Source organism: Anas platyrhynchos, chromosome 10, assembly GCF_047663525.1.
Source record: "Anas platyrhynchos isolate ZD024472 breed Pekin duck chromosome 10, IASCAAS_PekinDuck_T2T, whole genome shotgun sequence".
Classification (NCBI taxonomy): domain Eukaryota; kingdom Metazoa; phylum Chordata; class Aves; order Anseriformes; family Anatidae; genus Anas; species Anas platyrhynchos.
Genome location: NC_092596.1, coordinates 5,214,230 through 5,231,653, shown reverse-complemented (window position 1 = coordinate 5,231,653; position 17,424 = coordinate 5,214,230). Strand labels below are relative to the sequence as shown.

The window sequence follows — 17,424 nt, the reverse complement described above, 5'->3', positions numbered from 1 at the left end:
GGTGATAAGACCACTGCACCTTGAGGAACTTCACAGAGGAATATTAAACCCGGAGAGAGGTGAGAGGTAGGCCAGAATAGCAATGGGAAGGCTGCACAGACATGCTGGATGGCACGTTACCTGACGTGTGTCATGCTGTGCAGTTGTTGTGGGGTGAGGAGAGAGCTGGCATTAGTGTCCTCCTGGAACAGTCTACATAAGCTTTTTTTCTTAGCCAAATGACACGTTAAATGGCGAAAGCTTTATTAATTCATAACTATGAATGCTTATGTCTTTGGTAAATTGTCTCTTACAAAATCCACTGAATTAAAATTGAATTGTAAGATAAGTAAAAGTAAACTGCTCTGTGCATGATGTGAACTCTAGATATTCTGTGCAGCACATCAGAAGTCAGCTTATTATGAATGCTGCATCAAAGCTTTGCTAAAAGTGAATGGTCTTTTGTGGAAATTATCTCTAGTCAAAATACAGAAAAGTGTGAAAAAGTCTTCAGCCAGTTCAGTTTGCATCCCCGTGGAAATGTGTAAGAAAACTTGTGAATACATCATGCCCTAAATACTAGGAAAGCATTAAAAGACCCTTTGATATAGTAAGTTTCATCTAATATTAAAAAAATGTGTGTGGGTGGAAGAAATAATCCAGCTCATACTACCCAGACTGAAAGGCCCTATCATGAAAATGAGGAAAGACATCTAAAAAGAGACTGTGAGATACTGAAGTTACCACGTCAAAGACACCACTGAGGAATTTTGCAGTAAATCAGGGTGAAACAGTCTTGCCTTTGGAAAAGTCTAGCTCAGTATTTATAAAATTAGACTGATTTTATCCAGCATAAGATAATTACTCAAAAATGTTGGAATTGTCTGTATTTGCTTTTATGCCTGACATGATGGTTTTGTAATTAATTTCCTTGATATTGGGATATTATTCTGTAAACTGTGATTCTGTAGGGTATTAATTAGCTGGGAACAGTTTTGCTTATATAACTTGTACACTAAGCCTTGCTTACACGATTTTGCAAAACATATGAGGAAACAGCCCTATTTCCTTTTCAGTTATCCTTACATGAAGTAACCATTGTCCAACCATTCTGCTTGTGGCTAATAACATAAAGCACAGAATATGCTATTGTACAGGGTTGTTTTTGGAAAACTCACATAAGACACTCCTTAAAGCCATGTGATGTGAATACAACAGAATTAATTCAGCTTCCCTTTCCTTGCCAGTTACTGCCCTGCTGCTTGAAAATGTCATTTTTACTATATTGCGTCTGAGAAGGAAATGTCTCAGAGATGGACCTCAACTTTTTACTTTATAAAACATTCCACATTAGGCTCACACAGGACTGCAGAAGAGCAAAGCTGGATTTTTTATTTTGTGTTACTACTATTTTAACTTGTACTTTGTCAAACAAATATTTTCTCAAAACTTACCCAAGTGCAGGCAGCAAAGTGTGTATTACATCTCACAATCGTGGCATTAGGTGCCTGGATCCATTCTCAGCATAAATTGGATATTCCAGTTTTGAATCTCTGTCCTTAAAGCTAGTGCTGACTATGAAGAGGAACTGCGGTCTCAGATGAAAATAGAGCAGTTTGGCTTTGTGTAAGAATGGAAGTGTTATTACAGCTCTGTGTAGATATTTTATCATGAATGTAATCATTTCTAAATGAGTTTTGGTGTCGCTGGATGCCTTAAATCAAGGTAACAGCAGTGAATTGAGAACTAACCTTTGATCCTCTCATGTCAAAGTAGGAAATGCCCTGAAGTTTCCTTCAACATTCACATAGTATCTCAATACGTGAGCAGGTCAGACACCATGAGGTTGTCTTCCCTCTCGCTCCCTGCACATCCCACACTGCAGAGGAGCCTTGCTCGTTTCTTTGTGCTGGAGCTGATGTCTACGAGCAGCCCCTGAGTAGTTAGAAGTCTCTGAAGAGGTCTGTGTGCAAAGTCAGTGTTTTTTTCTTTTAGGTATCACGTTGCCCTGCATAGTCCCTGGAGCGTATGGGCCCCCTGGGATTCCCGGCTTCCCAGGATTGCCAGGTATGGAGACAAGCTGGTCCTCATGCACGGGCTGACTACCAAGAAGCACCTAGTCCCTACTGAAGATAATACCTGCTAATTAACACCCTATGAGTGATAGTTATTCCAGAGAGTTAACTGACAGCATAATATTCTTAATTCTATAAAGGGGCTGGGTTTAAATCCTGTGGGGGATCGTAATGACTCCACTGTTTTTTCCCCTTTCAAGTAGCCTCTGAACCTCGTCTTCTGTGTTTACATAGCTGATGTAACAGCCATGGTTCTGTGAAGCTATTTAGCTTAAATTGTGCATCCAGTGAGTGTTTCAAGCTTTGCAGAAAAGATCTGATCCTGTTTTCTGGTGCTATACTTTTTTCTTCTGGTATTCATTCATTAATATTTTAATCTTCAGGTCCCAAAGGCAGCAAAGGCTTTCCTGGCATTCCAGGGCAACCTGGATTACATGGGTCAAAAGGACAGCCAGGGTCTCCAGGAATAATTGGCTTGCAAGGGGAACCTGGTAAGAGTTTTTGTTATCTGATTAATGTATACAATATTTTATCAAAAGAGTTGTCTTACCATCTAGACCACATTTCCACCTGTTACATTCATATCTCTCCATTGTGAGCTCCTCTGTGCTCCTTCCAAATTCAATCTCTGCAACCAAATGGTTGCAGCTTCGGAGAAAAAAAAAAAAAAAAGGGAAGAAGAAATGTTCATTATACTTGTTACCTGCCTTTAGTATTATACTGGTGCTGGAATTAATTAGGATAACCAACACAATTCGTTTCTTCAGAGACTATCATCACATGCTTTGTAACTGTTTAGAAACTGCAAAGTATTTTAAAACCCACTTACCTGTTTTAAGCCATGTGTTATTCTAGTAAAAGTCTGTATACTATGCTTGGGTTTCTTTTAGCTGTGGGAATTTCTAATGGTTGTAGTAAATAAAGAGCAAGAGGGGGTGGTGAGGGAAGACTCTTTAAGCTAGGTTGATATCGATCATATTTCTCTGTAGATATGGCTGCAGAAATCTCTTTATCATTTCAATGCATTAAGTGGGGATGACAATTTTACAGAGTCACTGATTTTGTGATACAACTGCTGAGCAGCAGAAAACATTCACACAGCAATGCTACTTAGCGTCTGCTTGACAAAGGGAGAGTACTTTGCAGTCCTCCTTGTGCCAGGGCTGTCAGCGTCTTCTGTCCCATAGTGCCAGAGGTTGTCCAATGTAGAGGACAAAGTAAGCTGCAAAAACATCTTTGCAGCTTTTGTGGATGGTGGTGGTAGTGAGATACTGCCTGTCTGTTGCCTGAAGTAGTCATCTTCATCCTTTTTTGTTCTTTTTGCCTAATCTGCCATCTAGTGAAACCAAGCCTGTAAATGTAAGGCTTGTAGCTGCAGCTCCAAGATATTCCTAAAGTATTCTTTAAAGAAAAATTGAAAGGATATTTCAATTGTTTTTATCATTTTCATCACATTTTCTCGCCAGTCATAGTTCGTAATTCGGTACCGAAACACTCTGCAGCTTTCCAAACAGCCTTTTTTTGCTTGAACTTTCCTTAAATGTTGATTTGGTTAGATGTGGTATTGGGAGTGGATAGCCTGTACTTCTGCTGTCTGACATTTCCTGTATTTCTCTTCAAGGCTTCCCTGGACCTCGAGGAGAGCAAGGGTCCCAAGGACTTCCAGGACTGGATGGGACAGATGGTTTGCCTGGGAAGATGGGTCCTTCAGGCTTAGCTGGAGCTAAAGGAGCTCCTGGAGATGTGTTTGGTGCTGAGAGTGGAGCCCAGGGAGAGCGTGGCCGACCTGGACTCCCGGGTGATAAAGGGTTTGCAGGTGATATTGGATTTCCAGGACCAAAAGGTGAGCCCTGTTGCTGCTTGTATCTGGGAATATCAAATGGTTTCCTTCAAAAATCTTTCCTCTTTACCATCTCTTCAAGATACTCTGTCAGCAATCTTCTAAGCTGCCTGCAGGTGGGGATTTGGTGGTTTTCTATTAGAATCTAATGCAATTTACAGAGTTTTATTACAACTCACTTTTTCATTGAATTATTATTGAATATTACAACTCATTTTTTCATTTTGTTTTATTTGTTCTGTAACCTCCCATCTCTCTGTTCCCAGGGCTGGATGGGAGACCAGGCCTCCTAGGTATTAAAGGTGAACTGGGTAATCCAGGCTATTCCGGTGTCCCTGGATTGCGAGGACCTCCTGGCCCTGGAGGTCCTTTTGGCATTAAGGGAAAACCAGGACCGTTGGGATCGGTTGGCCTGGCAGGAGCTCCAGGTACGTAACGTCTTCAAATGAAGACGAGTAGCTGAGCGTTGCAGTGTTGAGGAAGTGTGGGAGAGGCATGGCATTTGTTGGGAGTGAGCTCCTACCCCTGCTCAGGGGTAACTGAGTGCAGAATTTGAGTCTTTTGCCTCTGAATGCTGGAATCTTCCTGCCTAGAAATGGTGCCCCAAAGCTGTAAGAAATACAGCAGAAAGATAGGAGAAAGTATCTTGATATTTTTAACAGCTCTGCATTTACAGTCTAGCTGTATCTTCATTTCCCATTTTAATGATGATTAATTTCTAATGTTTGAGGTTGTTTGAGACATGATTTTGATAGATTGGAAAATTGTTAGCTTTGTTAGAAGAAGCACTTATATCTTCTACACTGAGGGCAGAAAATAAATTTATTTCCATTCACATTACAGGGAAAATATACTCGAGTACAACAGTATCTCTCAGGCTGCACTGTCTAGAGAGTTTCATGATAACAGTAAATGTAAGACTTAAGAATCAAGCAAAGAGGCCCCTGGGAATCAGTAGATAATCGTCTGTGATGTAATTCTGTTCCGACATGCACAGTGATGGTGCTGGAACATGGTGGCAACAAATGAATGAAAGCACTAACGTCATTCTAGATGAAAATTATGGTGTTGAAGTGGTTTTTTTTTTGAATGCTAACATGACTTTCACTTCCCTATTATTTTACTTTTATGGACTGTATGCCATATATGACTGTTTCCTTCAACTGTTTTTAAAAACCTTCCATTGTTAAGATGATAAACTCCAAATGACTAAGATATTTCAGCTGTATTCTCTGAATCACTAATTTCTTTTTATCCTTGTTCTTTCTGTTCACGTATTGTATCTGTTTTTTCCTTCACCATGTTTCTTTTCCATTTATCATCAACTCCCCATTTCTGATGTCACACTGTTTGGTTATGGGTTCTTCACATAGGCTGTCAAGGTGAGAAAATGCAGTGTAGCATAAAAGCTCATGGACTAACAACCTAGCTTTTAATGCTACAAGAATTGCATTGACTATAGGTGATACCCCTTATCAAGCCAGAAGGCCAGAACCATTGCAGTGAGAATGCTCAGATGGTAACAAAGCCTGAAACTTATAAGGAAATCCTTAATATGCACAAAGTTTAAGTGTGCATTTTCTTCGTCTTTTTAAATAAAGTAGCCATTTTCTTCTGCTAAAAACAAACAAACAAACAAAAAAAATGAGTTGTAACTTAAAATATTTGTCCTGGGTACAATGAAGCTCATATACTGGGTGCGACTGCTGCAAATGCCGTTTTTCAGAATCACTTGATTTTTTCTTCTCTTCCTTACTTTGGATCTAAGCATTCTGTTTTCAATGGTTTCAGCCTTTGTTTAAAGTTGTAAACCATTACAAAGCTTCAGATAGAAACGTTCTGAAACAGAGGCAAAGCTGAGTGTATACGGTGTTGGTTTTATGACAACACAATCAGAAGCTTGTTCCCTTAGCAAGCAACTTGCTTTTGAGAAGTAACTCTTTAACTACCAAGGTAGAAAAAAAAAACTTGAAAACAAAACAAAACAACAACAACAACAAAAAACCTCTCCAATTGATCTCTGGTTCACCCAAAGGATGGGGTAGGTAGCAGAAGCTGGCATTAATGATGCTCCCCATCCTGGTTTGGCTGCCTTGATGGTAAAGGTAAGACTGATGCTCTATACTTTAGTATCTGGTAAAGGAGACAAAAATGTATACATCATAAGGGGTTTCACTCTTGCCAGTGGTGTAGTGATGTAGGCAGTAACCCTCTTCGTAGGTATTTTATTATTAGATGACTAATGCTTTTGCAGTTCTAAACTTTATGCCTTCTAGTAGGCTGCATGTGCCTTAAGGTCCATTTGTCATATTAGAACAATGCCATGTTTAAAGAGTTTGGAAAGCTGTCCACTAAAGCGCCTCGGTGTTTGTGTGACATAATCTATTGAGTTCTTTCTTGTATTGATTCAGGACTTCCTGGAGTCAAAGGATTGGCTGGGGATGTAGGTCCTCAAGGCCCTGCCGGAATGAAAGGCTTCCCAGGTCTTGACGGTGCTCCAGGATCTCCTGGGGAAAGAGGATTCTTGGGGCCACCTGGGCCTTTTGGTCACGATGGACGTCCAGGTTTCTCTGGGCCAAAAGGTATGTGTTCCATCAGGGGGCAGGCTGAGATAGCTGTGCCCAACAAAAAATAACCTTGTTAGCATTGATTTTAAGCCATCCTCATCAGAAGAAAATGATTTCTCAACTGGTGTTGGAATGCATTTGTTTTTCTGCTGAGTTGTGAATTATGTATGATGGATTTAATTATCAAATTATAGTCACGAGGAGGTCCAGCTTAAGGATGTGAGCCCCTAAGGACAAAGAATCATGTAAGAAAGACAAGATAATTGAAGAAATGAGGAACAGTGAATGAAATCATGAAGTAAGGGAAATATCATAGGAGGGTACACATGAAGCACAATCCCAATGGGAAGTAAAACTTTACCATCTGTATGGCCACTAAGCACAAATACAGTCACTGGTTATTAACCAAGTGTTATTTTAGGGGGAGGGAAATACAGGTATGTTACTGCAGGTTGCTCTCTTGGAAATTTATGGGGTTTTGCCTTCCAGTGGAAGCAAGGTGAAGCTCTTGAAGCCAAACTGAGAAGTATCATGAGTGGAGACCCATGAGAGAAGTGGCCCCACTGTGCTTACATCATCACGTTTTACTGGCCAGACCCATCCTGCTTCCACCTGCCAGCTAGTTGGGTATGCAGTGTACCAGGAGAGACTAATTTTCTCTATTTCTCAACTTTTCTATACAGGTGAGAAGGGATCTTCTGGCCTGCTTGGTTTCCCTGGCATGCCAGGCCTGCCTGGTGTCCCTGGGGTCAATGGGTTTAAAGGAGCTCCTGGCGCAGCTGGAGGAATCGGAAGCCCTGGAGTTCTGGGACTGCAAGGTCAAAAAGGTGAGAAACAGTTAAAAGACTCTGCTGGCTGTGCAGCAGAGGGACTTTGGAGGCCTCTTGGAGATGTCTGCACATATTTAATGTTTTCTTCTGGATGCCGTGTTATGTTCTTGTGAAATTCTTCGGTCTGGTTGCCAAAGGTGGAATTGAAGTTCTGTTACTGTCTGCCACTTTCTAATGTTATACACCTTGCTCTGCTAGGCAATCTTATTGCAGAATAATCTGATTTTGTGTTTCTTCAGGTGACAGAGGCGATGTAGGTCCACCTGGTCTTCCTGTTCTTGGGCCTCCACAACAGGCACTGCAATTCAAAGGAGACAAAGGAGATCCTGGATTAGCTGGACTTGGAGGATTCCCAGGACCTAGAGGTATGTCACAACATTGTCACTAGTTACCAGTATGAGTTCTTCGGAAACTGTGCTTACTCCTGGGGGATCATGGCCTCCCCTTTTGACAGAGTCTGCAGCATTGCTATCTTCTGTTCTGCCATTCACATTTCAGCAAGATTTGCATATGGCAGCTTTGAATTTTGAGAAAACAGTTTTCCTTTGAGGCTCTGTTCTGCAGATCTTATCTCATCCCTTTCTGCCCTCTAAGGAGAGCTTTGGGTAACAGCTCAGTTGGCTAAATAAGCTGAATGTCTGTATTTTGAAATGGATTTATACTCTTTTATATAAACTCAGGTGATAAAGGAATCCCAGGAAGCCGTGGACAGCCAGGTCTTCCTGGACCTGCTGGGTCAGCAAGCAGAGAGAGAGGTTTTCATGGTGAGCCAGGCTTCCCAGGTCCATCTGGACAGCCTGGGCTGCCAGGACAGAAGGGTGCACGTGGCATCATAGGATTTCCAGGAATGCCAGGAGAGAGGGTAAATATCTTCTTAAGTATCTTCATTTTCTCAAAGAGCTCTTGGGAAAATCCTTTGTTCTAATTGGTACTTATTTAGCAAAGCAGCTGTCCAGAAGCTGGCAGGATTTTTCTTCACAAAACTTGGTATTTGTTTGGCTTGTACTAATGGATGACACTTTGGATAACATCTCTTCCCACATCTTTGCAGTCTGTTAACCCCATGACCCAAAGTTGAAACAGCAAGAATAAAAAGCAGAGGCTAATTTTGGGCTTTTATTTCAGGGTTCAGATGGTATCACAGGACCACTTGGATTCCCAGGACCTATTGGCCTCCCTGGTCCAAAGGGTAAGAAATTTCAGTTTACGTGGTCTTTCAGTACATGCAGTCCTAAGATTCATGGCTAAAATGAATGGGCAGTGTTCTAGAAGTGTCAGTCGCTCTCCAGTGACTGGTTCAGAAGTCCCCCTATGATGTCACTCATTCAGATGAGTTCAGTTCCAAGCCAAATGTATTAAAACTTTATGATCCTTTGAAATCTTGGCCACAGCACTGTACAAAGCATGTTGGACAGTACAAGAGGCACCCTCTCTGATCAGCTTGTGACATAAAGGGTAGGGTGTTGTGAAATTGCCCTAAATGTTAGTCTGAACATGCCCTGAGTGTATTCACTTCCATTGCTGTTTATAAACATTTTCAAACACCTCGGGGACATTGTTTACTGTTGTCTTTGTCTACCTCCTGAATTTGCAATATAAGCAAGGTTTATTTTCATAAATATGGCTATTGAACAGCACTGAGAGCTGCTCCCCACAGTCAGTTACAGAATGGCTTCCTCACCTCGTCTTCCTTTTCCAGGTGACCAGGGAGAGCCTCTTGGCGTTCCTGGCAGTGCTGGAGTGAAAGGAGAGCGAGGGGACCCGGGCTTCCCAGGTACAGTAGCCATTGATGGTTCACTTCAAGAGTACAAAATTCTGGAAATTAAATTGGATAATATTGCCCAGTGTGGGACTGTATGTGATCTGTAAATCTAAATACTTCAGTCTTGTCCTCTAAATGAGATTTGAGGAGCTTAATCCAAGTGGGCCACAAATGGATGATGATGAATAATAAAAAAAAAAAAAAAAAAAAAAAAAAAAAAAGCAGCCCGATTCTAATGCTGGGTCCCACTTCACTTCCTGAGTAGGAACTTGGGAACTTGGGCTGGTGTTTGCCATCCAGGGAGTCTGGTCCAGAGCCCAGGCAATGGCTGAGCAGACACAAATGCTGCAGCGGCAGTCTAACATGTTTCTCTTTCTCTTCATGCCTACCTCCAGTTTAACTTGTGTTGGATGCTTTTATCATTTCAGGGGAGAGAGGTAGAGAAGGGCTCAAGGGTGAAGCTGGCTTTCCAGGAAGCACTGGAGTGAATGGGCTCAAAGGTGGCCCAGGAGATGTTGGCCAAGAAGGACCAGCAGGTACTGGACAAGGCACCCAGTTTCTGCAGTTCGTTGTGCGACTGCAACAACCTCACCTTATTGTTTCCTTAGCCCTGGTTGGCCTGTCTCAGCTGAGGCTTAAACAAGAAAGTCTTGTTTAAAGTCTTCCATTGCAACACTTGAGTCCGTTCCCTCTCCAGACTCAAACCTACCCAGAAGGATGGCTAAAAGTGTCTTTGGTTAGTGGTGTAACTAGCAGGTATGCTCTCACATTGCTGTCAAGATTTCAATTTGAAAGAACAGTGGAAGTTGTTGGAATATTTTACTTGAAAACTCATGTAACCAATTTAGTTATTCAGTGTGCATACTATTCCAGTTTGTCACTTGGTGGGTGATTAAGAATGGAATTTCTGATTTTTTAAAAAAAAAAGGCAACTATCAAATAAATAGTTGGATAAATGCTATGCTAGTAGTGGTGGTGAAAAGAGATTTGCACCTGGTTTTTCTTTACATAAATATTTTATTCACCCATCTTATGAGTTAAGTGCAGGATCAGAAGCTGTACTATGGAGTTGTGAGCTGATTTGGCCTGAATGTGTGATGCAAGAACATTTTGCTGCTTGTTTTTAGGAATTCCTGGAAATGCTGGGCTGAGAGGAATCCCTGGGCCACCAGGGCCTCCAGGGCAGCCGGGATCTGTCGGATTCCCTGGGGCTCGTGGAACAGCAGGACCCAAAGGTATGTCTGGAGCCTGCACACATGGGGCAGATATTGGGTCAGAAAACCAGGGTTTCATCCAAGTGTATCACAGCAGGCAGGCAGCACACTATGTGTGGGCCAGCTGTGCGTGGGAAATCAGCTCAATTCTTGGCAATGCTAGTGCAGGCACCAGCTGCTAGAAATGAGCAGAGGAGTGTTCAGAAAGGGAGAGGCTTTCACTGGATTTGGATCTCTGATGGGGTTCACTGAGGGTAAAAACAGAGAGCAGTGGGAAGAGTTTCCATGAAGGGGGCCTGTGTGAAGGGAGGCTTTACATTCTGTGTTCCTCTGTGTCATGTTTCTCACACCTGTTGTAGTCTCCATGAAGCATCTATGCATTTCTACCTAACTAAATTATTTGCTTATTTGCTCGCTTACATAAGTGTTCTTAATGTCTCTTCAGGGTTTCATGGATTTCCAGGTTTAAATGGTCTGAATGGCTTGCCAGGCACAAAAGGGTCTCCTGGAACACCAGGTAAAGGAAACACGTAGTAGAAGCATCATAGCTGGGAAAATGCCTACATTGGTCTATCACGAGAGCAACGTTCCTCACAAAATTGCTCCTTTTTGCCCTGTTCTGGATGTAATCATAGTATGAAGAAAAAATATCGGGATATTGTATGTACATGAGCAAATTCTCCTTTTAAGAAGCATGAGCAAATTCTTCTTCACATCCTTATGCAAAAGCCCGTGGGAAGTCCAGAACAGTACCGTGCTTCTCTCTCAGCACCTTGCAGATTAAATTCACTCTGCACAGAGTAGCACAGGAGGCACCAGACCTCTTTCTGCTGCTCTACTGAAAACAGCAAAGAGGGTGGTAAATGGTTAATTTTTTATTGCAAGTCTGCTCGTGTAATGATTTAACTGCTAGTGAATGGTTTGAATAAGCTCTCTTACTTTCTTTAACTATCTTTAATTAGGTCTGAGTGAAGTTGGACTGAAAGGCCCTGCAGGTCTCCCGGGTGTGAAGGGTGAAGAAGGTTCTCCAGGCTTGGGTAGAGGTGCTCTAGGATTTCCGGGACCAAAAGGCTCATCAGGAGACATGGGTAAACACTGATGTTCTGGAAGTCTGTTGAAATGTGTTGCAGCTCAGGTTAGTGGGCCTGCACAGTTTGAGGAATTACCAAAGAGAACTCCTAAGGTCACAGAAAAAGGCAGTAGTTTGACAGGTAAATATTCAATCTGTGATGTGGCCATATAGTTGAGAAACAGTTGGTTACATGGTTATTACAGTGTCTATACCTCCCCTGAACAGAAGTATATTGTATTTTGTTTCCCACAGGTAGTGAGGTGTCTGTTTGTTCTCCTCAGTATGAATACTGCTCAGCCACTGCTTCTGACCATGTCAGTGAAGGTGATGGAAGAGCTGGGCAAGTGCTCTCACACTTTGTATTTCTTGTTCTAGGTCCCCCGGGTCCTGTGGGACTGCCAGGCTTGCCAGGAAGTCCTGGAGTTTCTCTTCCTTCTGATATACGTGGGAGGCCTGGGGATGCTGGCCACCCAGGACTTGATGGGAGTTCAGGTATGGAGAGTGAACTGCTAAGAGGATTTCTGTTTCTTTATGCTTCCTTTGAAGAACTCTGGGTTTTGGGGGATATAAATGACTTCGAGTAGTGTCACCTTAATCATCTGTTTTTTTAGATCGGGGTTTTTTAGATCTGTTTCAATTCCTGCTGTTGAATCTGGATTTGATGTAGCCCATTATTAAAGCTCCCTGCTCCATATTCATTTCACCTATTGTTATACTGAAGACAGGCTCAGGCAGTAAGATAGATGCTTTGCTCCAATGCGTTATGTCTACATTTGGAGGCCAGCTCCATATTAGACCGTGGTTTCTACAGATGTAACTTTCAAGCTCCTAGAGAGCTGTAACCTAATAAGCTCCTAGAGAAGTTTAGAAGTATTCTGTGTGAGCTGGGAGGCAGCAAAGCTTCACTGCTACTCAGAGGTACGTAGGGAGTACTTGTCCTAATGTCAGCAGGAAGTACAGTTCCAAAGATTTGTCGTGATGGCATTGGTGCATGTTCATCACCTAACAGCCTTGTCTAAAAACATTTAAAAGGTTTAAAGGTTGCTGGTACCTATGTTTACGTAAGCAAGTAGGGCCTGGTTCTTTTCCTTTGGGAGGAGGACAACCCTGGAAATACAGACACACAAACAGCGACTGTCCTTTACAATGACTTCTTAGGGTTAGCAACAGCATTTACTTTGCCCCAAGAGGAGAATGTGCTAATTGCCTGTGTTCTCTCTAGGTCTTCCAGGTCCTCCAGGACCACGAGGGCCCCCTGGCCCAGCTTCTGACCAAGGTGACACAGGCAGTCCAGGTTTCCCTGGTGTGCTTGGCTTGCGAGGCATTAAGGGCGACGTGGGACCCACTGGTCCAATCGGGCTCCCTGGAGTGTCTGGATTCAAAGGTAATCTTGCTTTGAAAAGGGTCTGGGTGTGGTTTGGCGGCTGTCACCTTGACAGAGTGAATGGCTATATTGTGGTGTGACTGCTTTGAAACAAATCCTCATTCAGGTGTGAGCTCAGCTGAGTTTGCCTCTTTCCTTTTGGTCCATGCAGGTTTTACCTACTGGTTGTAAAAGTAGTAAAGTAAGGCCAGCTCCAGGTGCTATTCAGTGTCTCCCTCATGATTTATTTATTTTTATCTTCTTACTGTTTTTCTTTTGTTGTTGTTTGTTTGTTTTGTTTTGTTTTGTTTTCTGGGTAGATGATGCCGACATGCAATTGTGCTGTTTGTTGGATACAGCTACCCATTCACATGTGTGTGATTCTCTTACAGAATCACAGAATCATCTAGGTTGGAAGAGACCTCCGAGATCACCGAGTCCAACCTCTGACCTAACACTAACAGTCCCCACTAAACCATATCCCTAAGCTCTACATCTAAACGTTTTTTAAAGACCTCCAGGCATGGTGACTCCACCACTTCCCTGGGCAGCCTGTTCCAGTGTCTAACAACCCTCTCAGTAAAGAAGTTCTTCTTAATATCCAACCTAAAACTCCCCTGGCGCAACTTTAGCCCATTCCCCCTCGTCCTGTCACCAGGCACGTGGAAGAACAGACCAACCCCCACCTTGCTACAGCCTCCTTTAAGGCACCTGAAGAGAGCAATAAGGTCGCCCCTGAGCCTCCTCTTCTCCAGGCTGAACAACCCCAGCTCCCTCAGCCGCTCCTCGTAGGACTTGTTCTCCAGGCCCCTCACCAGCTTCATTGCCCTTATCTAGGCAAAGACTGGAGATGCCGTTTCTAGAGGACCATCACACCGATGTGTGTGTGCTTAGAGACACAGTGTGGTGGATTTAGGTCTCCCAAAGAGGCTGAGAGGATTGTAGGTGTTAAGGGATGTTGCTCTCCCTTTGGTCTCTACCAGAGGAAACCAGAGGGCAGCTGCAAACAAGGTCTCTAATAGCAAGGTTTCAAAGGGACTGCACAGCTCAAAAGGCAGGAAAGGATGGAGAACCATTGCCAGGAGAAGCTGGTATGCTGTCTGTCTGTGCAGGCTGGCAACTCCCCATTGCTCTGTGCTGTGCATGGAGGTGAATTCCAAATAGAGTGGGCATATCCTCCTCAAACACTTTCCCTGGGTTACCCCATGGAAGGAGAAGAGTTCTTTCCATATATTGTAATTACGTAGCAGTGGAATTCTTGTCTTGAAGCTCTGCAGCCATTTTGGGCATCAAAATGGGCACAGAGCTCCTGAATGGTCATGGTCCCCTCTGTCTCAGAGCTGAAATGGTGTTCTCATTGCTGCCGTTACTGTGTTCCTCACTGCCTCAGCTGTGGGTCAGAATCAGGACCCCACGCTTAGCCTCTGAGGTCTTCAGCTGTGTATCTTTGCAGGTGTAAGAGGTGAGCCTGGACTTATGGGGATGCCAGGTAAAGACGGGCCTCCAGGGGATCCTGGTTACCCTGGCCTGAAAGGTGAAATGGGCCGTCGAGGTGAGTGCCAGAGAATTTGAAATGCTGTACTTTGTTGCAAAAGCTTTGGGTTGGGGAAAATTTCTGAGCTCCCGAAATAGGCTTGTTTGGGGGCTTCTTGGTTTCTTAGGGATTGAAATAAATTACAAAGAACTTGATGTATCGCTTTCCAGAAGGATACCCAGTGCTAATGTACTAAGGCAGCCTTAATTTAAAATACGTTTCCTTTGTCTCAGTATTATCATCAAAGCTGTGAACCTATTCCTGAAGTACTTACACTGTCATTTACACTGTGTGCAGGTCTCCCTGGCCGACCGGGGGCTCCAGGTATAACCCCACAGCCAGAAGAAATCACAGCCCCTGCAGGCTTACCTGGTCTGCCAGGGATTGATGGTGTGCCTGGCTTTGATGGAGATCCTGGGTTCCAAGGCCCGGTTGGAAAACCAGGTAAAAACACACTCAGATCACTGAAATGCTGCCTTCTGGAAGAACAAGACTCCTTTCTCAATGCATTAGGAAGGTTTACAGGTTTTTCTAGTAATGGAAATAATTCCAGCAAAATACATACAACTGTCATGTTTTATTAGTATTAGGATGTGCTTGATAAATTATTTTCCTGCACTTTGATAGAGTTTTTGAATTAAACTTCCAGAATTAGGAGCAGCAGCATGTGGTATAGCTGGTGTGATGCCAGCTTTGGTACTAGCAGGTGGAGTCGTCCTGAAAGTGAAGCACCACTGAGAATTATTTCTATTGTCAACAAAATACTGTAACCAGAGAGATGCTGGGAACTTCAGCCAGCACCATTGCAGTTTGTATCATTTGGCAAAATGGCTTTACTGGGTCCTGCACCAGGAATCTCCTAGGGCTCAGCAAGTGCCAGCGATGTTTTTCTTAACGCTGCCATTTATCCAATTTTAAAAGGTTCGTATTCTCCTTTATTCATGAAAACTCCTAGACAGAGAACCTCAGTGAGCATCGGTCCTTCCCCTAAATGCTCCACAGTGAATGGATCTGTGTTGGATCCTGACTATTGTCATCAGTTCCTCGAGTGAATTAAATGTGCAGGGAGTCAAATCTGAGAAAGCCTTTAATGCTGTTGGTAAGGTGATTAGGCACTGTGGAGCAGTGCAAAGAGAGGAACTCATTGGGAAATCTAATTATACCCTTAATGCTCTATCATTACAGAAGTTGTTCAAATGTACACCCATCTGTTTCCCAGAGGAATCCCTGTATGGAGTTAGGGGGTTGTAACTACAGCTGTTTGAGCGAGCTTTCAGCATGGCTGCTGACAACATGTTTATAACTTATTTCTCTTTTTGTGATTGTAGTTGTAGGACTGAAGGTGTTAGTATGAAGAAATAATGATAGTAGTAATTGTGTTTAATTTCAGGTACAAAAGGTCTGCCAGGCAGATCTGGTTTGAAAGGACGTGACGGCTTACCTGGATCGCCTGGCACCGTTGGGGATCCAGGCCCTGTGGGTACCCCAGGACCACAGGGATTTGAAGGTAATGATATGATTTGGCAAAAAAAAAGCAATCAGTAGAATTCTGTTTGCCCCCAGGTTCTGAAGAAATCCTCTCCAACACCAAATGAATTACCTTAGGAAGACTGAGGGATGTACATGATCTTCTGTCTTGTATCTGCAATGAAATAGATTTAATTCTCAGTGAGGAGGGTTATGTCACACGTCATTGTCGTCTACCACTGCTGAAGTTTAGCTAGGTACAATTGTGAACATCTTTTGGTTTTAATGCTTTGTGCATGTAGGAGACATCTTGAAGATTTGAAAGAGCAAGATGGTATTCATAGCTATCAAGGTTGGGTGGAAGAGGTGCTGTGAGAGAGAGAAGCTTTGGATTCTGCCACAGATTTGTATGACTTTTGGCCTTTCTGTGTCAAAAGAATATCACCATGAAGAGTACTAGAGTGAAAATGAATTTGTTAGGTTTTGGTTAGTGCTTTGAGATCTTCAGAATTACTGTACCGTGAGATATGTGCTAATGTACTAGAGCTTTTTGGGGAAAGACAGAACATGAAATGAGGTAGGAAATGGGTGGGTGCTATTGTGAAATGGCTGCTTTTAGAACTGGTGCATCTAGTCGGTCATACAACCATCAAAATTTGGCCTCTTCTTAGTACAACGCTGACAGAAACACTAGGACAGCAATGCGAAAATCAGGTACAGAGCCAGCTGATGCTCACATTGCCTGTGAGTGATTCTTCTTCTGTCTTGCAGGTGTCGCTGGAAAGCCAGGCTCGCTTGGTTTGCCAGGAATGCCAGGTCGGAGCGTGGGCGTCGGGTACACCTTAGTGAAGCACAGCCAGTCAGACCAAATCCCACCTTGCCCCATAGGAATGAACAAGCTCTGGGATGGCTACAGCTTACTGTACGTGGAGGGGCAGGAAAAATCACACAACCAGGATCTTGGTGAGTTGACAATCTTCTCTCAGGCAAACGATGTAGGCCAAAATCCCATTTCTAATGAGCAATTTTAGTGGGTACTGCTGGAAGTTGTGATGGAGGAAGTCTTCTTGGCCAAAATCTGTGCTGGAAGCAATGTTATTTGTGCCATGCTCTGCCACTCCTCACTGATGTGTATGAGTTTGAACACTTGCCAGCTGCTGGGTGTGACTGCTGCTCCAATTCTTCCAGGGTTTGCCGGCTCCTGTTTGCCTCGCTTCAGCACCATGCCTTTTATTTACTGCAACATCAACGAAGTGTGCTACTACGCCAGCCGCAACGACAAGTCCTACTGGCTCTCCACCACTGCTCCCATCCCCATGATGCCAGTGGACAGCGTGCAGATCCCCCAGTACATCAGCCGCTGCTCCGTCTGTGAAGCACCCTCCCAGGCTGTGGCCGTGCACAGCCAGGATATCACCATCCCCCAGTGTCCCCTTGGTTGGCGCAGCCTCTGGATAGGATACTCCTTCCTCATGGTAAGGATTCCACTGCTAACGGCAAATGCAGCTTTAAACGTGGTTGGATCTCCTCTTTGAGATTCGGTCACTGAGACCGAATTCTCTGAGTTGCATGTAGGAAACTGTATACAGGGCTGTCCTGTAGCTTCAAGTCCAGTAGTAAAACTAAATCAGTAGTTCTGCATTGCCACAGATACTTGTACCTCAAACCTTTCAATGCAGAAACACCAATTAAGCTACAGCATTGTCTTAATCCCCTCTCTA

The 17,424-nt window shown here is 43.4% G+C and overlaps 1 protein-coding gene across 1 annotated transcript in view; it reads left to right on the top strand.

The window, feature by feature from the left end:
- Positions 1-17,424, top strand: part of COL4A6 (collagen type IV alpha 6 chain) — a 135,612-nt gene that overhangs the window by 114,711 nt on the left and 3,477 nt on the right. Inside the window, exons 24-44 of the mRNA XM_038184659.2 lie at positions 1,975-2,046; positions 2,438-2,545; positions 3,676-3,897; positions 4,161-4,322; positions 6,306-6,476; positions 7,145-7,288; positions 7,531-7,656; positions 7,972-8,153; positions 8,417-8,480; positions 8,991-9,065; positions 9,482-9,589; positions 10,181-10,288; positions 10,713-10,784; positions 11,230-11,355; positions 11,715-11,831; positions 12,562-12,723; positions 14,156-14,254; positions 14,534-14,680; positions 15,627-15,743; positions 16,475-16,666; positions 16,892-17,178. Coding sequence (XP_038040587.1) covers positions 1,975-2,046; positions 2,438-2,545; positions 3,676-3,897; positions 4,161-4,322; positions 6,306-6,476; positions 7,145-7,288; positions 7,531-7,656; positions 7,972-8,153; positions 8,417-8,480; positions 8,991-9,065; positions 9,482-9,589; positions 10,181-10,288; positions 10,713-10,784; positions 11,230-11,355; positions 11,715-11,831; positions 12,562-12,723; positions 14,156-14,254; positions 14,534-14,680; positions 15,627-15,743; positions 16,475-16,666; positions 16,892-17,178 — 2,861 coding nt within the window. The remainder of the gene's footprint in view (positions 1-1,974; positions 2,047-2,437; positions 2,546-3,675; positions 3,898-4,160; positions 4,323-6,305; positions 6,477-7,144; positions 7,289-7,530; positions 7,657-7,971; positions 8,154-8,416; positions 8,481-8,990; positions 9,066-9,481; positions 9,590-10,180; positions 10,289-10,712; positions 10,785-11,229; positions 11,356-11,714; positions 11,832-12,561; positions 12,724-14,155; positions 14,255-14,533; positions 14,681-15,626; positions 15,744-16,474; positions 16,667-16,891; positions 17,179-17,424) is intronic.